Source organism: Anser anser (assembly GCF_964211835.1).
Source record: "Anser anser genome assembly, chromosome: 1".
In the NCBI taxonomy this organism is placed as follows: domain Eukaryota; kingdom Metazoa; phylum Chordata; class Aves; order Anseriformes; family Anatidae; genus Anser; species Anser anser.
This window is the reverse complement of record NC_139720.1, coordinates 121,069,733-121,092,935: the sequence shown is the minus strand read 5'-3', so window position 1 is coordinate 121,092,935 and position 23,203 is coordinate 121,069,733. Positions and strand designations below refer to the sequence as shown.

Sequence of the window (23,203 nt, the reverse complement as noted above, 5' to 3'; positions counted from 1 at the left end):
GGAGGAGATCTGTATTTCTGTGGTGCAATAGGTGGAATTGGAGAAAAAAGTGAGCATGAGGCATGTGTAAAAGGATTTCTCCTCTCTAGGGCCTGTACCTTGACAAAAGATGTATTTTCTTAATCCCAAAGTCTCCTCCAGTCTATCTTTTTGCACTCTTTATTGCAGGTTTGGGAACTGTGATACCACAGAGGCAAAACATTCAGAATCACTAATTTCCCACAAATATATGTATACATTTTTAAATGAATACACTTGGGATAAATGTCCGTGGGCTTACAAGCTCTAAAATACATGTGGATGATTTTCTATTTCTTCTCTCTAATCACAGAAGCAAAATGTTTACCTTACTTTTTTTTTTTTTCTTACATAGTGACAGGATTCCCAGGACTATAACTGTGTGAGAGTACCAAATATGAAAAACAGACTGTCAAGTGACACGTCCTCACTTTTGGCCCGAGCAAAGAGGAAGTGGCAAGGTTTGCATGTATGTCCCAGACAAGAGGCGTGTTAGATTACATTTGAAGGCTTCTGCGAACATTAAATTACTGATAAAGATAATTAATTCTGTTGATAATTTATCAAAAGAGATCTGCAGGAATGGCAACTCAGACCTGAGGTGATAAAAAAGACAAGGCTGGGGAGGAGATGACTGTTCTGTGCCTTGTGTATTACACTTCAGCATTAAAAGTTACATAAAGTGGCAATACATTTTTCAGCAGAAAACCTCGCCAGTTGTGTTATTTATTTTATCCAAATTCTGTATCATGAGGAAAAGATTATTTCAATGGTTTATATATGTATGAGTTATGAAAAGTTATATGTAAAGGTGGTAGAAACATGTTTGAAATTGAACTATGGATATGATTCAATGGTTAACTTATTTCCTAAATGAATGAGAAAGGAAACAGGTTGCTGCAAGCTTCTGCTCTCACTTCCTTATGAGAGAAGACAGAGACACTATCCCAGAAAGAACGGGGCTGTTGTGCACTCTCGTCTCAGGCAATCATGGGTAACTGGGTGGAGAATGAAGGACTGTCCATCTTTGTTGTTGTAAGTACAATTTTTATTGTGATTTGTATCCATTAGAAAGTTCTACAGAAAGTTTTAATAAGCAGATCTCATTGTGTCAGTGAATGATTTATCTGATTATTCTGAAACTAGGGCAGCAAGTGCAGTGACACACTTCAAGAACATGATGTTTTAGGAGCCCTGTCTGGTATCTTGATTGCGATCGGCTTTATTGTCAATTTAGAAATGATCAGATGTTAACTTTCTTTTTCTTTGTTAGAAATGAATGTAAGTATCTATTTTATTTGGATGCAACAGTGACTTAAGGAAAAAGAGTAACATTACATATCACTGTTAGCCATGTGCACTTCAAAAATAGAAAGCAATTACAACAACAAGCCTTTCTTGCACTTTTGTAAACAAAAGCAGATGTAACTGAAAGCACTGTGGACATGTCTTGAGGATACAAAATTAGTATTAGAGTCAGATTGCAGAATTTAGAGTAGAGATTCATGAATCCTTCGTTAGGACAACTAGCATTTGAACTCAGTTTGTATATAGCTTACATGGAGTAGCTGTGGAAGTAGGTTAAATTCATTCCAAGCAAGATTTAAAAGTACCAGAAATCTCACTCCCATTTAAGAGAGCCAAACACTAAGGCAAGGCAGTCCTCCTTGGAGAAAACTTAGGGACAAGAAAGTATTTCAGCATTCGCTTTTTTTTCACATCAACATGATACAAGAGCTACGCATATACAATATTTAATATGTGTATATATGATATGATATGATATGATATGATATGATATATGATGTGATATGATATGGTATGGTATGATATGATATGATATGATAATATTATTTTATATAATATATACAATAAAAATGTAACGCCATTTATGGGATTTCTGCCAAGGGGGGTTAGTATATGTAAATACTGAAAGTAATGCAAAAAAGACATGACAATCTGTATTTGTGGTGACTGAAATGTGAATGTCTTTGTTCAAAAAATGTATTTCTGCTGCTGTGAACAATTGATACTTACATATGACATTGTAGGTGCTTAGCTCTAGTTTAGGAACAAAGCATTAGCACTTCAGTGCTTTGAAAAGGAGTAACTACGTTTGCTGTCACCCGCAGTGACTTGAGGAAGTTGAAACTACCAAGAGGTGAATTCGGGCATATTTTTTTCACCAGAACTGAAATATTAACAGAATTAAGAGGCCATTAGGTTGTTCAAGTAGGATTTTTTTTTTTATTTCCTTTTTTAGTCTCAGGGGTATACAAGGTTAGCTAATAGGGAAACAAACTAAAGGAGTCACCAGTAAAGAAAGCAGCTAAGTAGACAGACAGTTCAATTTCCTTACCAAAGTATTCTGCATTGTTCACTACGGCTTTATTATATGCTGACTAGCTACAGGGATGTCCAGTGCTTGATAGGAACAGGACCGCCACAGTTTGTATTGATTTACCTCAAAAAAACAGACACATAGCATCCTTAACCCCACCATACTCAGTCTCCATTGGCCCTAGCTGAAGAGTATGGATGGCCCCTAACTTTCCATGTTCTGTATGGGTCAGCACCAAGGACTGTGAGAATCCATCAAGGATCACACCAAACATCTTGGCCTGCTGGGCACGCTGTCAGGCTACTGTACATGGGACTGGCACACTGTCACTTTAAACACGTATTCAAGAGCATTTAATCCTGCGATTAGATTAATTCTGTAATGAGGATTTGGGGATTTCCCATATCCTGCCTTACGCTGATGGAAATCCCTTCATTTTCCTGGACTTGTGCTGCATGGGAAGGATATTTTCAGGCAAACTTCCATTTGGAACTTTTAATGATGTGTGGAGATTTATCTAGACTCACAGACTTAGCGAGACACCTGTAATGTGGCAGTCCTTACTTAACTGTAAGTCCTTCAAACTATGCAAAAGTTTCAGCTACCATTATCTGTGTTTTGGTTTATTGCCACTCCTGTGCTCCTTAAAGCCCATTTCCACCTGCAGCACACCTAACTCTGCAAATAGAAGCACAATGAACTAATTGAGCATTTTTTGAACTGTGTAGATTCAGCTATATGCTCTTTAACAACAAACTGTAAAGTTTCCTCTTTGTTTCTCTTTCAGCTTGTGTGGCTGGGGTTAAATGTCTTCCTCTTTTGGTGGTTCTATCTTGCGTATGATATCCCATCAAAATTCTTCTACACCAGAGAACTCCTTGGTGTGAGTACAAAACATACGTTATCTCGGCATAGACTGAGCATAGACACAGCATTTTTCCCTATTTTTTTGTGACTGAAACAGGATCGAGTTGCTGGAGCAGCAGGTTCATGTAGAAGTTAAATTCACACGTAAACAGATAATGCAGACAGACATCCAGTGCTTCTGAATAGAAAGCTGGTATGCAAAATAGAGAGATCTCATCCTAAAGGTGTTTCCAGGTAACTATTATTCTCCTGATAATTAAAGTAAACGTGTGGCTGCCACTTTATTTAGCAGAAGATGAATAAAATATTGCCATTGGAACTATTGTGCAACCATTTTCCCTTTTTCAAAGCCTGAATATTTTACATAGTTATCAGCTCTGAAAAGCAATCGTAATTCATCAAGTGTGTGAAAAGCAGTCACATGATCCTGGACCCTGGGCTGTTCAATATAACCTAACTGGTTGATGCAACAGTATGTGTGCAGCTATGAAGGTGTTTCCAAAACTACCAAGGGTCATGGCCAATAGAGAAGATTCATTTATTCATATAATTTAAAAGCCTGATCACAGACACAAAAATCACTCTCAGCTTCAAATTACAGTACACAGCATTTTGTAAAAGCTCTGCAAATCTATGGTTTAATTCAACCAAACAGGAAATCCTGCTCTTGCATATAGCTTCAGATCTATGGATCAAATTCTGCCTTTTGTTGTCAGGGCACAGATCTGTGCATGGATAACTAGAGCTCAGTGTAATCCCAAGTCACTTACTCTTACTGTGATCTGAAACTTGAAAGGGTCCCAATCAATGCAAGGAGAACACACACTATCTTTCTCTCCCTTCAGTGTGTTTGGATTAATATGGTCACTAACGCCTCCTTCCAAACTGTCTGTCAAAATTTGAAATTATTCAGGATGTGAAGATCAACATCAAGGGAACACGTCTAAAAGATGGGGCAATGAATTTCCCTAGACTCTCTTTACTGACAACAAAGGTGCACACACAAGGGACAGGTGAGAGCAGGAGCCTTAGGCACTAACCTTCTGAAGCTAAAATGAGCTTTATGAGCAAGACAAAGCTTCGTTGATATCAATGTTAATTACAAGAAAGACTAGTCCTGATCCACTCCTATTGTCTTTTGGAACACTCAACCACTTCCCTTTTAAGCTGTCCTTCTGTCTGTCCTAACCCTCAGCCAACTGAAACCACAGCAGGGTATCTTTCTTTATAGCGTTGGGACAGAAAACTCTCTTGATGACTTAAACTTGCATTTGTGCTCGGCCACCAACTGTCAGATCTGAGAGGGAACTTCTCATATAAACATATTATTTCAAAACTGGGCATAGAAGGTGTCTGTCTGGAGGAAAGTTTTCTTTCTGCATATGTGCCCCTAACTAGGCCAGAGCATGGCTACTCTGAAATGCAAGCATTGTTAATTAACTCTAGATCTCACACTCATTAATAGTTGTGATATAATACATAAATGAAATCTCTGCTTATCTGTCTCCTGGATAACTTCTTAGGTAGTTCATTTAATAATAGCATCTCTCCAATTACAGCATGCCTTGGCTCTGGCAAGGGCTCCTGCAGCTTGTCTGAATTTCAACTGCATGCTGATTCTGCTGCCAGTATGTCGAAACTTGCTCTCCTTCCTCAGAGGATCAAGTGCGGTAAGATGAAGAAAGAATTTCAAAATTTATGAAAGATAATAACCCAAGTAGCCTTGCAAATACGCCCAAGTGACAGTCCAAGTTCCCCAAATACACTGTTATTTGGGGATGTCCTCTCTGAAGAAGTAGAGAAGGCCAGAGTTTTGCTATGAGCAAGACTGAGGTCTCTATACCAATGGTATGCCTAAAGCTCTGTTGAGATACTTAGCCTTGACTTAGACTTCTTCCTTTTTTCTTGCCTTCTGGGCATCATGCTGCCTTGGATGCGAAGACCCTGTTCTGTCTGCCAGACACCACTGGTGATGCTCACACGTATTTGCCTCATTTGTCAATGATACAATACCCATTTATAGTAGGAGAAATTAACCCATGTCTTCTGTCCGTGCATGTTCAGTTCTTACAGCAAATGTATACTTTCACAGACTTACAATGGGACTTTTCAAGTGGTTCATAAATTACGTTCTTTCTTTTCTGCATTGCATTTCTATCTCAGAATGAAATAGTTCACCAGCCTTTTGACCATTTTTAGCTCCCAGATAGGTATGTTATGCACAGCACAAAGGAACCACCACTAAGAAAAAGGACAACCAATTCTAGGTGATATCTGGGGTGGTTTCTATGGTAGCCCTGACTGTATCACATTACTGAAATCTAGATCTCTATTACAGCAGAAATAATGCAGACAGAAAGATAAAATAATTTTATTCAGGCATACTAAAAAAAGGCTTCTGTTCCATAGCTATGATTATTAGGCCTCCAAAAGTATCTACAAGTTGCAAACCTTATTAATACAAAACGGATGACCCTTGTCAGCTGAGGGAACACGTAACAACATAATCAGAGACAACCCACACTGTACACTCATTTAGTACATATGTTCTGACAGTCAGTGTGGATGAAAAAGTGAGCTGTTTCTGCCACATTAAGCTCCTAAATTATATTTCCAATGCTGTCCAAAGTTGGGCTGAAAGCAGGTTGGGAAGAAGTCTTCTGAGCTCAAAGCAATGAAAGAGCTGAAGACATTTTCAGAAACATAACTGGAATGCTAAAAACTGATTCCAAGGGTTGAGAATTGTATTGCAACTGGGTCCTAATGCTTCTTGTCCTGAATTGCTCATCTCTTGCAGTTTGCAAGTTGGAACCATGTAGAGATCTACAGCTTCACTTCTGCTGCCTGCCTGCAGCTGACAGCACCAGGCTGTGTGAGGAAGCTCAGGGCTCTGAGGATGTGCAAGGACACGAGGGAGGGACATAAAATAGGATTTTAAGACTGTTTGGAGTTTGTTTAACTTCAGTCGCCTGTTGCAATAAATCTCAATAGCTTTTTATATATTTGTATATTTATATAATATATACACAATATAGATATAAATCAATTTTATACAATATATCTATAGCAATGTGTTGTATTACCTCAGGAAGCAGGTAATTGTATACCTTAAGCAAAACATGCACAGCTTAGTGTGCCATTGGTAGGGACAGGACTGTGGTGGCCATGCTGCAGTGGTACAGCTGTTTATGCTTGTTCTACCATTTTGTCTAATTAGCTATGCTCTGGAAGTAAAACCTGTGAGGATCTCATAAGAAAATCAGGATTTTTAAATATCGTGTAACTTACTGAAGGGGTAGTGGCCTTTCCAGTAGCAATGCCATCGGGGTTAGGCAGAGGGGTGAATTGTTCAATAGGAATGTGATGGAAACTCCGGCCATTTACATTCTGCCACCCAGAAATGATACACCACAAAGTTGTTTATTATTAATTGAAAGAACAGCAGCTGTGTTGTTTTTGCATGCCCTTTATTGCTGTATTCATCGCTGTTGTTAATGAGCCTCACTATTGAACTTAACTACAGCATTTTGCCATTGCTTGGTCTTAAACTTCTTAAACAGCAAGATCTGGTGCTCCTACCTGGTTTTTGCAAGGCAGAAGAGCAGGATGGGCACCTCCATGCTGAACTACTCTTTATTCTACAAGCCTTTTAATTATATCTCAAGGCACATGATGCAGAGAAGGCCAAATTTATTCTGGCTGTTGTTATAGTCCGCTGAAGTCATTGCAGTAGTGTTAAAGTTTGTCTTTTAATCAAAGTCACAGCTGGAAAAAAACAAACAAACAAACAAACAAACAACAATGATCTGGAATGATCAGATCCACCTTGTTAGCTGGGAAGATACTTTACCCAACTGTCTACAAAGTTAATGTCCAGCAAGCACTTCGAAGAAAATTTTGATCTCTCTTAATTTGTTGTGTGAAACATTTATATGGTTCCAAGGCATATAATGTTTTAGCTTGCTTAGTGTTTTGTTACCTTTGGCAGTCAGCAAAAGCAATATAAGGACACAACACGGGATATTTATGCTTTCTACTGCGTGGAGACAACAAATGCTAGCTTTACAAGAACTTTAATTTATAGAACTCTCACTGACTACAGTGCAATGTAGATGGTGTCTCTTAGGCACCTGTCATAATCGTTATTGAAAATATCATTCTGTTCTTCTTAAGAGCCAAGTTCTTCAGCTTTTTTTAGCAGAGAGTTTTTGTTTTTTTTTATTTATTCCTGTTTCCCTTTGGATAACTCCAGTGACAATTTGCAAATGAATGTCTGGCAAGTACACCCAGCATTTTGGGGAAGGAATCACTTAGGAACATAAGTGACTGCTGTGTTTGGAGTGGAAGTTCTCTGAGATGACAGTTATAGCCAGGCTTTACAGTCCATTTCTACAGTGTGAACCACAACAGGATCCTGACGCTAGCTGGCAACCTAAGTCCCTACGAAAACCTTGTCTTGGCATGACAGAGTGTGATGATTCCCTCCATTTATAACATGTAATTTAAATTTAACACAGATAAGACATATATTCTTGCCATACTGCATGTTATTTTTTTCTCATTATCATATACTTTGTTTCAATGGGACATATTAAAATATAATATTATTATTATATTCTTAAGTATGGAGTGATATATTTTTGTTTATATTTAGGAATTCTGAATTTCTAAATATTCTTTACCACCAATGTGACCAATTGGTGTGGCTAGGGCCTCCATTTTTTGTTTGTTTTTGTTTTCCCTGCATTTAAATAAGTATGCAAAGGCATCACAAGTAGTCTGCAAATACTTTTTTTCTTCATCCCCAAAGTGCTGCTCTACCCGTGTCAGACGACAGCTGGACAGGAACCTCACCTTTCACAAAATGGTGGCATGGATGATCGCCCTTCATACTGGTTGGTACTCAAATGTTTCTTTGTTTACTGCTTTCTTTTTCATTTTAGGCAAAATTCAGGTGGGATTCAAGTTCTTATGGATATGGGCAGAGAGCTGATTTCATTAACCTAAAGGAGTCAGCATGTATCAAGGCTTAAAAGTTTTCAGTCATTAATCTGCAACTGGCAGAGAACAAAAGATAAGTAAGAAATGATACCTTTCTCTTGCACTGTTAGCAAAATTCATGGCACTGATTAATAAAGGGTATTTAGCAATGCCTTGAGAACCAGGTACTCTAGCTATACTTTTTGTTTAGGCTTATAAATTAGCTGGTACATCTGAAAAAAATAATAGAAATTATTAAAGAAAGGGTTGTATAAACTTGGGCAGGACGTTGAATTGTTTTCGTGTTTTATGTGTTATTAGGTAAACTAAAGGTTTTCTGTCTTTTTTTTTCCAAAAAATTTGTCACTTCTCAATTCAAGTATCTTACAAATCATATATCTTAGAACAGTATTCAAGTACTTAAGAGATTACTTGAGATCACCACTTCACAGGAAAGGAACAGGGCAATTCAGTTTATGTAAGGCTGCAGAAGTGGTCTGCAGCAGAGAGGAATTGTTCAGGGATGTGAGATATGCACCTGTCAGGCCCTGATTTATCCAGTGATATAAAAGTGGAACATATTTGAGAAGTGTTGTATAGCTAACCCCTGCAATAACATGTAGTGAAAATAATGTGAAACACTTCAAGTGTACTAGTTTATGGACAAGTCCAGCCCAGCAAAAACTTTACTAATGACTGTTAGCCAAACAGAAGAGCAAAGAAACCCTAACAAATCTGACACCAAAGAGATCCAGATTCACTGCTTCACTCTTCTACATAATTCCTGTATGATCCTGAGAAATAATTTAAGCCATCCCAAGTATAAAATTAGGGCACTGCTCTTCAACTTGAATTGCTGAAAGCCTTTGTTGAACAAAGATGTTCTAGAAATGTTTTCCCTTTACCTCTTTCCTTCCTCTACCCAGTAAAAGATGTAAACTTCAGATGGTGAAGCTTTAGCAATAACACACATAAGTGATCTGAAATGGTGATGAAGAGGGTGAGAGTGGCAAAGGTTCTAAGCTGATGTTGAGAAACGTTACAGTGTTCACCCAAATGTTACCCCAGAACACTGAGTACTTACCCTGTGCTTAACCCTAATTATTTGTTTCCTGTCACTCCTAGCAATTCACACCATTGCGCACTTATTCAATGTAGAGTGGAGCGTGCAAGCACGTGTTGAAGAGAAAGACACTCTGACAACTGCGCTCTCGAAACTTGGTGATAAGCCAGGAGAAAGCTATGTCAATTTTTATAGGCAAACTATTCCGGTAAGTGACAGCAGGCTGTGAAGAATCATTATTCCATTCATCTAGGTAATCGTGTAAGAATATCTCAGCAGATTTCCTATTTATGGAGTGCACAATCTGCAATTTGAACCATCTTGCAGGACAGTCTTTTGTAATTCATTCCCCTACGTTGGTTGATAATAGTGTGGCTGATTTTTGATAATACTTTATATCTTTTCACGTGAGGATTTCAAAGTAGTTTTAAAACATTTCATAAAAACAAATGCCCTGTAAAGAAGTCTTCTGATTAGGCAGACAGAAATCAAAGCAAAAGTTTTGACCTTGAGCTCTCTAAATTCTCGTTGGAAAAAAAAAAAAAAAAAAAGGAATCTCCCCATTCCTCAGAAGCACCAAGAGTCTGACATACTTATAAGTTTTGAGAACCACAGCTGCACAACACTTAATTTAACTTTAATTTAGCTTCCTAAATATGGATGTAGGACCTCAGCTCTAGAAACAGAGTTACGCAAAAATCTTTCTTTTCCCCAAGTCCCTAGTGCTGAGCAGTGGCAGAGTAAGAAACAGTCCTTGGTGTGCAAATAGGTAGAAAATCCTTTATCTCCACTTCCACCTACTGTAGTAAGAGTACATTTGCAGTAAAACAAAAATGGAGTGGGTTTTCAAAACATTGTTGGCAAATTCATACAAGATGGCTTAAAGATTTGCAACAAGATAAAGAATTTGGCAAGGGAGACAGACTGATGGTTCAGCTGGCTCAGCTTTGATGCAGTCTCTTCCTTAGACCAATGTGTTCAATTATTTTACAGAATCCCGTGGGGGGCTTATATGTGGCTTTCACATACTTGGCTGGTCTCACTGGTGTTATCATCACTCTGGCCCTCATACTAATCATCACGTCGTCCACCAAAACCATCAGAAGGTCATATTTTGAAGTATTTTGGTACACACATCATCTGTTTGTCATCTTCTTTATTGGCCTTGTCATCCATGGTGCTGGGTGAGTATTTGCATTTATCACACAATACATGATAACTACTATACTTTAGTTTAAAGCTCTCTACCCACAGATGTATATAGAGACTTTAGTCACTAAACAGCAGTTATTTTTTATGGTAATGATGTGCCAATACGGGTTCTGAGGCCAATAGGCCCTCAGATGCATGCAACAAGTTATTCATGTGCATGAGGCTTATGAGAGTCGGGCATATTAGTTCACTGATAACAAGCTTTTTCTGATATTTAAACTGGAAAGCTCTTTTCCAAGGCTCCAGTTTCTAATTCTTACTTTATCTTTGTGTCCTAAAAGGAATAGTAATAACATAAGGCCTAGGATCTTGTGGGATAAATGATAACTATAAGAACACATATTTATCTTTCAGACTTGGATGAGTTTTGGGGGTTTTAGTATCAACAGCATTTCATAATAGATTTTTAGTTGTTGCAGCTCAAATACAGGCAGCTGTGAGTTTCTGTAACTTTTAAATGCCAAACATCTTCTTTTCCAACAGTTAGTTAATTCCATACATTCTGAATTATCTGAATAGCCTATTGAAACAATTTTAGGACTATGCACATGCAATTTTACTGCTTAGAAAAATGAACTTTAGTTGAATTTAGTTGAATTTTTTTTCAGAGAAAAAAAAAAGCTAAATTATCCAAGCCACATTTCATAGTTCATAATTATACTATTTTATCCATTTAAAATGAAATTCTAGGTGTTATTACCTTAAAAATAGCTAAGGATTCAGGGCACTGGAAAGTGTCCTTTAAAAATGCCCAACAAAAATGACTATTCAACAACACTTCCTCTTAGTCCATTAGTGCTAGAAAAAAAAAAAAAGACAGAAATGAGACTACAACAGGAAGAGCAAAAATAGAAGACAGAGGAGGATCATCAGCAGCATGATATTCCATTTCAACTTCCAAAACAAGAAGAATGTTTGAGTAAAACACTGAAGGAAAAGACCAAATGGTTCGTGTTTCCTTCAGCAAACACCATATAATTACCGACAAAATGTCCAGACTTGTCAGCAGCTACTACACAATGCTATCAGAAAGCAAGCATTGCTTTTTCTAGCAGTCAGTGAGTAGCATGTATTTCATAAAAGTTGACTTTTTGGTTACTTGGATGTGGACTATACCTTCTTCATTTTAATAACACAGCACTGAAAATACGAAGAGTTTGGGCAGCAGTAGAGGTCAATGTGGTTGTCAGAGAGATTCAGCTAGACTTTGGGAGGAGATAAACACAGGAATATTATTATCTGTAGTGGGAAGGATGATTTCTGGCAGTGAACTCAGGGTTGGCCGTTAGTCATATGCAGGATAGGTGTTAGATCACTTTCAGGCAAAGATAGCTCCATCGTATTTTGCCTTAAAAGCAAAAGACATTTTGAGTTTAGAGAAAGTGATACTATACTGAAAAAATATTGGATGGTCTTTGTATGCTCAAGAAAGGAATCTTAGTTGTGTAAAGATGGATGTTATGAAATAAGTATGATCTGACACTCTCAAAGTTGTATGTTTGAAAGAGACATAGGTGTCATTGTATCTCAAAAGAGAAGGCTGTGTCATACACAGGTATATGTACATACATACATATATACAGAAAACTGAGGCAAATATAGTTAATGGAAAGAAGGGGGCAGATTCTTGTCTGTTACAGGCTGTTAAAGCATTTTTCCATTACCAATATTCTTTGCACATGAGTTACGTCACAGACAAAAGTCCAAACCTTCCCCTTGTAGTAAAGAGGAAAGAGTACAGAGATTCAGGTCACGCTGCTTTGGAAGTTAAAGCAAAACTTGTAGCAGAAAAAGAAGTAATTATAAGGCTATATTACTGAAAGCTTAATTTCAGTACTGGAAGAGCATCTACATTGCATAATAAGTGAAAATAATGGTTTTCCTTTTCTTGTACAGGCTCCCAGCATTGTCAAACTTTGAGTGGATTGTAGGGCAGGGCAAAAACCACCAGGCCCACTCTGTCCCTTAAGTGATGGGGGTGAGGGTTGTCAGAAAACAGGCGGCAAATGGGCTCCTCCTGTTCCCGTAAATCACCCCAGAGGGCGGCTCCGCTGAAGCCATTGTCACTAGTGGGGAAGTGAATTGCAACTGGTGATCCTGCAAACTGCAACTCGTGATGCTCCTAGGACAGTGTCATTCTTTCCCTTTATTTTTCAGGCAGGATGTTAATGAAACCCTTAATGAGGAAGCGATTCGTTAGCATCTATCAGCAGTGAAATCTTTTAACTTTCAAGATTGTGCACAGGCATTGTAATAATCCTCTGATACGTTTGTCACTTAAAGCCAGATACACTTTTAACTTAGATACCAAATTTTGTTGAAAGATAAGAAACACAGTTTAGTTCAAGGAAATTGATCTTGAAACACGGAAAGAGAAGTCATGGAAAGAAAATATCAACAGGATCATATTGGCCTAAAGCCAACCTGCATCAGACCATTTCTAGGGAAAGTCATCAGATCTTAATCTGCATTTCTTTGCTATCACCCTCATCCTACTAATTACCATCATTCTGGGGACTCTCTCATGCCCTAACGTTGGTAAAACTCCACACAGAGGCAGGAAATAATGACCAAGATCTGAATATATTTTTTGTCCTCAAAACTGAAATTTTCTTCCAGCACCAGCTCTGCTACTGGAAAGCTAGAACTGGAGCAATCAGGCTTCTCTATAATAAAACAAACAACCAAAACAAAACAAAACAAAGCACAAGCCAGAATATGGAGTCAAGATCATCAACTGACATAAACTGGTTTGGCTGGCGTAGCTCCTTTGAGCCAGAGGGACCTGTGCCCATTCACACCAACTGAACATCTACTGTGCAGCTTTAAAGAGAGAGAAAGTATCAAAGGAGGTACTTTGGAAAGGGTTCTCTATGATTTCTAAGCTAAATAACAGTAATAATTTCTGCACTGATCACTAGGAAACTGATTATTGAGCCCACTCTGCTTTGTTTTTCTTATTGAAGGAAAAAGTAGGATTGATTTGAAAAGAATGAAGTTTTCCTATTGTGACCACATACTGGAAATTATAATGAACATGCCCCTTAGTTCCTCATCTGATCTTGTTGTTGGTATTTTCCCCTACAAACTTTCCTCCTCATTATTATCATTTTAATAGAAACTTTGTGGGTTGGTCAGAGCAGTAGAGCTGAATCAAAAGGTACACTAGCACTGCAGAAGTCCATAACTTCACGGAAATAGAATAGTACATAAACAGAATAATAATAAGTGACAGTTCATGACAGTAGGTTCGTTTACATTTCATTCCCTTAATGTTTTGCAATTTTTTTTTCAGGCGTATTGTACGTGGACAGACTGCTGAGAGTCTGGCTGAACATAATCCACAGATTTGCTATAAGAACTTCAGTGACTGGGGGAAAAAAGGAGTTTGCCCAATCCCCCAGTTTTCAGGGAATCCTCCTATGGTAAGAACAATTGTTTTGAGTGTAAAGCCAATCAAAAGTGTTTAGAGTTTACTTTTTGTTAAATAATGTATACAGTCACTGTAAAAAGCAGCTTACTTTACGTAAAGCAATATGTGTTTACAAAAATGTATTTTGCGGCTTCTGGAGGTTCCTAAAAAGTGCTATAATCCACATAATAGTTTCATATTATTAACGGATCGATAATCATTAACAGAAAATGATTGTCTCCAGACATCAAGAGCTGAAACTTCAGCTCTTACTGACTAACCAGGCTGGCTTTCATTCATGTTTCAGACAGAGCTGTTAACAGAAAACTTCCCTGCAGTAATACAGACCTGAGTCAGTAACACATTGAGAGTTTTATTCCACATTTCACCTAGCTACCTTAGTTTTAAGGTAGAGACAAAATCACCCATAGGAAAGTGCATTGCTATAGCTATTGTATCCATTGAAAATCCAACTGCAATTCTCAACAAAGAAAGAAATTCTCTCTCTGAGCAGAAGCTATTTTGAAGGTGTCATATATTTTAAGGCTTCCATACTCTGGTTGATAAGTAACTTAAATTAACTCCTGTTAATAGCATTTCCAGAATTCAGTGTAATGTAAGTTGCCATCTTCATGATCTGACTTCTCATTTTATTCTGTTAACAGACATGGAAGTGGGTAGTAGGTCCCATGTTTTTGTACCTCTGTGAGAGGTTGGTGCGGTTTTGGAGGTCACAGCAGAAGGTTGTTATCACAAAGGTATGTGTTGATGCTATGCTTAACACCGGGCAAAACATTACCAATTTTTCCAGACGGTGCAGCAAAGCCAGCAGTGCCTACACATCAGACAATGTGGTCAATTAAAGACCTGGCAGGTGTGTCCTGGCTGCTAACATGCAAAAATAATACTAACCACTAACATCTAAGCATAGTTGTCTCCAAGCCGGTCTTTAAAAGAGTGCAGGAAGAAGTTAGCTAAGGAACAGGACTGAATCTTAGAGAGTTATTTTTCTTCAGATCTAGGGAAATGCTCACCAATGTAAATATTCCACAGCCTTCTGAGTAATTTAGGATAACGAATTTTTGTTTTCAAAACTACCTGGATATTTAGGAATTCGGATTTTTCAGCAGAACAAATGTCTTCTGAGTAAGAGAGTTAGGGGGTACCTATTTTGCACAGCCAAAGCTAATGTTGAACTTAGGTGGTAGGTCCCCATGGTGTGTTGCAGAGATATTAATGCTGGTTCTGAAAGTATGATAGGCAAATTATCACGGCATCAAACTCAAAAATATAAAAACTCCCCTGGCCTTTCCCAACATAATTTCTTCACATGGCAGTGTGTTGCATCTCATGGACCTACCCTGTTCAAGTCATAGCAGGATTTGGGGGATCATAGTAGATTGATGCCTTTACTGTTCCCTGGCCATGCTGACATATTGGAAGGCTCTTATACTCTTGCATACTTTATAGTAATTTTACCAAAATCTCTCTATTTCTGCATAATATGTCTGTTGTGCCTGCTTGGTTCCCTGTTGGCAGGAAGTTTCTTCCACAGTGCTGAGCACTATTATTGATACCTACATTAATAAACAGAGAGACTTGATTCTCTTCTAAAAACTGAAAATAACATTGGCGGACGACTTTAGAATTAAAAAATTGCAGTGACTGAAATACTAGCCTTGCTTCTAGAATATTCCTACTGTTAATTCTTGGCTAAATATAGGTACAATAGGCACAACTATAGTTCCCATCCAGGTACAAAATGAAAACTTCAGTTTCCAGTGGTACTTTCTGTCTAATTCCCTATCTGTATGATAGCTCTTTGTTGATACATACATCCAGCTTCATTAACACTGTGCCACTGTGTAAGGTGCACCTAGAATTAACAACGTGCATACACAGATCTGGTGATGTGTTACAAGATGTGCCAGTCTGACCTGTCCCTTTTGGAATGACTGCAAGTAGACTGTGAAAAAGGTACCTCAGCCAAAAATTCAGCATCTTCTGCAATCTTTCACCTGGCTGTCAGGCATTGCTTCTCACTCCCAGTTCTACTGGGAACAAAGTTTCACCTCCTTTCCTTGCCTTCATAGGAAAGGGTGATGTTGGTGATGAAGGACAGATAAAACCAGTGATCAGGGAAGACAACCTTTTCCTTTTGTCTTTTTTTTCTCCTTGTCCCTCTTACTGTAGGTGGTGATTCATCCTTTCAAGACGATTGAGCTCCAGATGATGAAGAAGGGTTTCAAGATGGAGGTCGGACAATACATTTTTGTCAAATGTCCAGCAGTGTCTAAACTGGAATGGCATCCATTCACTCTAACCTCTGCCCCAGAAGAGGATTACTTCAGTATTCATGTCCGTATTGTGGGGGACTGGACAGAGGGCTTGTTCAATGCCTGCGGATGTGACAAGCAAGAATTCCAGGAGGCCTGGAAGTTGCCCAAGTATGTACAAAGAGTCTCCGTCATAAAGCCAACCAAAATCTTAAACACTTTAAATTTTACTCAGTCAGTTTGGTGGCACCTGTGATACAGTCTTTAACTACTTCCATCACAGATGCTGACCTTGGACTGCTCCTTCCAGTTCCCTCCTATGATCAAATCCACCTTTTCTTTTACTTTCTAGCATTCAGCCCAAACATGCATTTTAACAGACAAATATTTTACCTTTCTACTGTTACTTTAAATGGTGCTAACAAATATTCACTATTGATTTATTAAGAGTACTTTTGATTTCAGGATAGCTGTGGACGGCCCCTTTGGAACTGCCAGTGAGGACGTATTCAGTTATGAAACTGTTATGCTTGTTGGAGCTGGGATAGGGGTCACGCCATTTGCATCTGTGCTCAAGTCTGTCTGGTACAAATACTGCCACGATGCGACCAACCTAAAACTTAAGAAGGTACGTATCCTCTTCGTCACAGAAATTTCCCAGAACCCATGTAGTTGTTGAAGGGCTGACAGCCCAAATCGAAACAGGCCCAGAAAAGGGATCTGGCTCCAAGCATGTATGAATCCTGAAAGAAAAGCCCAGTTATCTCACAAGAGAAGCAGACAGGGAAGCAAAAGTTTAAAAAAAATAAAAAAGAATGAAAAGAGAAATACCCTATGAGCAAAATCCTATATGCAAATCCTGGCTGTGGTCCTGGGGATTTCCACCTGTGGTGGAGGTGCCATTCAAGCCATGCTAGATACAAAACGACATGCCATACTTCCCAAGCACTAACTACAGCCCATGCAAATATTGTGTGTCTTCCCTAACAACAAAGAGAGCGACTCTGTCAGTGGAAGCACACTGCTGCCATCCTCTTCTTGCCTTCTGTGCCTGGAAAGTCCCTGTGCAGAGGCGTGGGGTCACACTCCACCGTTATGGGCATATCCAGAGGACAGATCTGATTTCATTACCTGCTTTAATTTAACTTCCCCATCAGCAGAGAGGGAGATATAATCTACCTCCAGGTCATTATTTTACGTCCTAACAAGCTGTTTTACAAGATACAACTGGGGAAACATCCTGAACTACAAATGTAACCCACCAGTGAAAGACAAATACGAAGATGTTTCCTTGTTCTTGCAGTCGCTCATTCTGCTTCACAACCCTCCCAGTGTCAAAACCCCTGAATAGCTTCAGTACTGCCTACCCATTAACTGAACTGGTCAGGGCAATTTCTACAAGAACTCTGAAATCCTCATTTAGTCAGCAGACAGAAACCCGGAAACCTAAAGGACTATGTCCCCTGACAGTTTACTCTTGTTTCTTCCAGATCTATTTTTACTGGCTTTGCAGGGACACTCATGCCTTTGAATGGTTTGCTGACCTCTTGCAGTCTCTGGAGACTCAAATGCAGGAGAGAAATAACGCGGAGTTTCTCAGCTATAACATCTACCTTACAGGCTGGGATGAATCTCAGGTAAAAACACTGCAGAAAATATCACTGCCTTATGTACTGAGGCAGGTGTGTTATGTTTTGCTAAATTTTTGAACAGCCATTATCCTGGGCTTCCACCTGGCTCTCAGACGTTTTAGGTGCAGATAGGTATTACCCATCAGAAATTACACGAGATCAGCTGCTAATGTACACTCTGACTTTCTCTGTGCACTCCAGAAAGTAGTCTTTCATCACAACATCAACCTCAGCTGACCATCCAACTGTCTCTAAAGCAGTTACTACTGCCTAACGCAGAATTAATGGCATTTGGGAGAAGGTAATGCACAAGATTTGAGCAGTGGCAGCATATTCTTTTCAGGGCCTTCATGAGTTCTCCCATCTGATCCCTTGTACGTAGGGCGCTGTAGGTATACAAAGGAGCTGCTTCTCCACGACCCACCTGAGAATGTGTGATTCAGTCAGGAAAGGTGCTCACTCTGTTACTTTTTATGATGTTTTACTTCACTTTTGTCTCACCTTTGCAAAATTCGCCATGTGCCTGAAGTGCCATAGCTCTGCTACAGGGATAGGGTAGCAGCACGGTAGGAAGTTTCCTTACACAGACAATGGAAAAACAGGAAAGAAAGAAGAAAAATCACACAATTTTTGCTTTGGGAGAAAGTTCCCGCTCTAACTTTTCTGGCATATAATAGTGCTGCAGAACTCTGCAAGGGTTGAACTTATGCCCTAACCACTTCTCTTCTTCCTGTCCCTACTTAGCTTAGCTGGTCTAGGTGATAGTTACACAGGGAAGGTAGACAAGACCTCCTCATGTGGATCAAACCTGGCAGAGATCAAACTGGCAGGACTTCATTAAGGTCATGGGAATTGTATTATTGTAACTGTAGGGGAAGTTTTGTTTTAATTTACAGCTTTATTTTACAGTTCTTGGACTAAAACAGTTCATTCCAAAAGAAATGTAATTTCGGTGTGTTCACAGTGTTCAACACTTCATGGCTTTAAGTCTTGAGATAACCCAATCAGGGGGAAAAGGGGAGATGGACACTACTAGTCAGGACTATACTCATGTTAACTTTCCTTTCTAAACAACATAAATTCTTCAGGAATGTTCTTGGTTTGCAATTAATTCAGTGCATGTTGACATGATGCTGTCCTTTGTCTTTCATTTCCCACAGGCCACTCATTTTGTAGTGCATCATGAAGAAGAGAAGGATGTGATTACAGGCCTTAAACAGAAAACCTTGTATGGAAGACCTAACTGGGAAAACGAGTTCAAAACCATTGCAAGGCAGCATCCAGGGTAAACCTGTACTGATAGTCCTCTGTCTGAATGCCATAATAGCACAACCTTGTTCCTTTTATAAAGTTTGAGGAAAGTATTTTAGAGTATTTTATTAACAATCTCCAAGTATCTTCTAATCATGGACATGACCTCGAGTCTTGACCAAATTTTTTTAACGTACAGCTTAAAAAAAAAAATCATCCATGTTTGGTGAGGTACTTCATGCAGTATGCAATTACTAGCAGACGTTTTAGAAAAAACATATCACAACTTCCTAGCTGAAGTAGATAGGAACGTCATTTGACCTCTAAATACCTCTAATAGTAATACCTTCTACCTCAAAAAAAAATTATATATATATAGAGAGAGAGATAGATGGCCTTTGGCTGAACACCCAAAATTTGTGGGAAAAATGGAACAGTTCCTTTCAAGAATTTGTGTCATAAACTCTGAGGCTTTACTTCATTGATTCCACTGAGGTCCATAGAATTGTCTTCACTGACTTCTGCTGAGCTGAGATTTAGCCCACCATCTGCTTTAGAAGCAGTAGAAAATGCCTTGCAAGTTTGAAGCGGTTATAGGTTTTAAAGGGAAGATATACCATTCTCCTTTACGTTCCATGACTGAGGAAAAAAAAAACCTTGCAGCTACAGAACATAAGATTGATATGCACAAACAACATCCAGCTGCTCTACATTTAGTTCCTGACCGTGTTTTCATTTTCTTAACAGTTCCAGAATAGGTGTTTTTCTATGTGGACCTGAGGGCCTAGCTGACACGCTCAACAAGCAGAGCATCAGTAACTCGGAAGCTGACCCACGAGGAGTACACTTCATCTTTAACAAGGAAAATTTCTAACTCCCAAATATGTGGCAGTCGTTCATTCAATACAAAGTCTAAAGACTGGATCTCTTTTTCTGGGAAGAACAGCCCAGCTTCTAATCCCAGTTACACAAATGCATATCCCTTTGCTTCTTTGGAATTATTCTGGCGCTGCAGTAGAGTAGGAGTCAAGTTTTACTTTAAGAAAGTGTGCACTGCCTGCCCACCCACCCCCCAACATGCTGGCGATTTAGCAAAAATTTATTCTTCATCTGTGTGAGGGGAATTCCCCTCAACTGTCTTTATCCTCCTGTTATTCATAATGACTGCTGAAGGTTCAAGGCAGCCATCTACATTTGGGAACCAATTCACACAGAGAAAGCTTAATGCTATTAAACAATAAAGCATTCTGGCATAATGCTTGCTATTAAGAGACAGCTTATCCTGGATACAGGGAGTCTCTGGAATGAGGGAGGACTTAGGAAAGGGTGAGTAGGAAAAACTGGACCTTACAACAGGAAATCTGCTTTGCACACCAGCATCTCTCAGGCTCCCAGATACACAAGGCTAAAATGCCTCGTCCGAGAGATAGCATGGGCAGCTGGAAAGCAGCCGTTTCTCTTTAGGGAAGAAGAGAAGTGAAAATGAACCACCTGGATGTCAGAGCACCGCTGCCACCATCGCCCAGGTGCAGCGGGGACCATGAGGCTGGTGCCAAACCAAGTCCTCTGCTCTGTAAGCCATCGCTCAGCTGCTTCGAACTGTCTCAGTTTCACATCTCTAAATTTCTGACTTCAAGGCTGAAAGAACTCGTCACTGAATGGTTTAATGGCTCTTTCGTGAAGCATTTTAAAATGCACACAGGGCTGTTGGCCCTTGTTCAGCTGCTCCTCTTTGACAGTAGTGAAATAGGTTTGAGAAAGCAAATACCATGGGGACAGTAGCTGGAACAGGTATGAATAAAGCTTGCATGTATGCAAGAAACCCATACAAAGCACAGTTCTTCTGTATGTACAGTACAGGTAACAGGTTATTAAAAAAAAAAAAAAAGGAACCAAGACACTTTCAATACCAGCAGCAGGAAAAGAAAAAAAAAAGAAAAAGAAAAAGAAAAAAGAAAACTTTAAAGCCAGCAGCATAGAAAAAAAAAAAAGGTGAAAAAAAACCTTGAAACAGACATATTTTATTTCAGCCCGGTTCAGCCCAGTCACCTGCTTACTGCCTTTAAAACTCCTCTGCCAAGCCCTACAATAGCGCCCACACAACACTAGACCTTGCTGACAGGTTCCTGCAGTCACAGATAAAAGTGGTGACCTCCTTTTGTAACTTCACACAAGTTTGTGTAACCTTCTGGTTGTATGTAGCATATTTTACACCCCAGCTTGCCAGACGGGATGTGTTCTCCCTTTACACCATTTTTAAATGTTATCCAAGCACTTCATGCTACTTTAGAAGGACAGCTTACCATTTTTATTTATTAATACGAAACTTACCTATATGATACTGAATTGTATCACCATCTGAAGGGCAGAAGTCACAGCTGGTAAACGCTAGTAAAGATCAGCTCTTGGTGAGGAATTTTTCAATTCTTTTCTTCAATTCTCAAAAGGGCCATATTTAAATCCACATAATAATGTTTGAAACATGCCTATTCAATCATAACAGAGCTTAAACAGAATTTAAAAAACTTCTTCCTTGGAATAAAAAGAATTGCTACTGAAATAGAGTAAGGCTGTCATCCTCTGCAGAGAGCTCTGAAATATCTGGCTTTGATTTCAATGGACATATGATCAGATTTTCACACTGTCAGAAAGCAGGCAAACTGGAAGTTTGGGGTCTAATCGATACAGAAGAAGGAAGAAGGGGTCTAATACAGCATATTTACCATTCGAAGATTCTTGGAGGGGGTACATTTTAATTCACCATTTTCTAAACATTGTCATGTTTGTTCTTACAACTCCAGGGATCTTTCCTTTCACAGCCAGTTCTAATGACACTCCCTGACCTGCTGCACGTTTATACCAGGGACTGTTGGTCACCTCAAACTCAGAAAAAAGGAATCGTGTGCATATCAATAAACCACTGTCTTTCTAAAACATGTAAAAGAGCAAGCAAGAACTTCTCAGTTTCTTTCAAAGGTTTGTTTTATTAAATACTGCTGAAATATGAGACATGCATTATCAATCATGGTCTGAAATATGAAATATGAAGGGTGCTTTTTAATCTAGGATACGTGAGTGAAACAGATAGCACTACAGATAGCACTGAAACACAAACATAAGAAAGAAACTAGATCAAGTCCTCCCTACTCTTCAGCAAAGCATGGGTGAATGTCAGTGGTATTGTTTTCAACGCTGCTGTCTTTTTCCTAATGGAGTAAAGCCCTCCTTCCAAATGCTTGCCTGGTCTATAGACGTTCCCCACATAGGTGGTATTTCTGTGAGCCACTTGAGACGTGCCAGTCCGAGATGATCATGGTTACAACACTACTGCCTCCAATGCACAACATGCAGTGCTCTTCATTCATCCTCAGGAGAAGGCCAGGGCAGCAGGCTACAGGTGAGCCTACAGGACAGTCCTGTTTTGTGGCCTGATGACACTGCTTGGAAATAGATCACTGCTATAGGCCGGGCCCCTTGCTGAAAATTTCCTCCTTCCGTGTGTTTGGGGATTTTCTGTCATGGGGGCGGTGGCAGGGGTAGCTCTCACAATAAACAGATTCTTTTGCTGTCACGCTGCTGGCTCTCAAGGGCCTGTCCTGGAAAAAAAAGGTTGGCTTCTCAGCTTTTCTCGGGAAGCTGCACATGGTATTCTGCACTTTGGGCAAAGCTGCCTGCCACCCTGACCTTAATAGGAAGCACCAGCAAGATTCTCTGAAAGGCAGGGACACGTCAGGGTTGTGCCTGTGGACAGCTGGGGCAAGCAGTGTCAGGGAGGGTGGGCATGGCAGTCAGTGGTAGAAGGCAGGACTTGACAGAGCTCCATGTTTCATAGAATCATAGAATCATAGATTATCCTGAGTTGGAAGGAACCCACAAGGATCACTGAGTCCAACTCCTGGTTCCACAAAAATCACCACACAAAAATCAGACCATATGTCTGAAACCATTGTCCAGACACTTCCTGAACTTCAGCAGACTTGGTGCCATGACTGCTTCCCTGGGGAGCCTGTCCCAGTGCTCAACCACCCTCTGGGTGCAGACCCTTTCCCTAACCCCCAGCCTGACCCTCCCCTGTCCCAGCCCCATGCCGTTCCCTCGGCTCCTGTCGCTGTCCCCAGAGAGCAGAGCTCAGCGCCTGCCCCTCCGCTCCCC

At 39.6% G+C, this 23,203-nt stretch overlaps 1 protein-coding gene across 1 annotated transcript; it reads left to right on the top strand.

Moving 5' to 3' along the window:
* Positions 1-435: 435 nt before the first annotated feature.
* CYBB (cytochrome b-245 beta chain) lies at positions 436-22,058 on the top strand. The gene is made up of 13 exons (XM_083825816.1): positions 436-1,053; positions 3,147-3,242; positions 4,786-4,896; positions 8,037-8,121; positions 9,332-9,477; positions 10,263-10,453; positions 13,777-13,906; positions 14,559-14,651; positions 16,087-16,340; positions 16,635-16,797; positions 17,660-17,806; positions 18,961-19,085; positions 19,799-22,058. Exons 1-13 carry the CDS (start codon positions 1,009-1,011, stop codon positions 19,923-19,925), a joined length of 1,713 nt encoding a protein of 570 aa, XP_083681942.1. The 5' UTR covers positions 436-1,008; the 3' UTR covers positions 19,926-22,058.
* Positions 22,059-23,203: the final 1,145 nt, after the last annotated feature.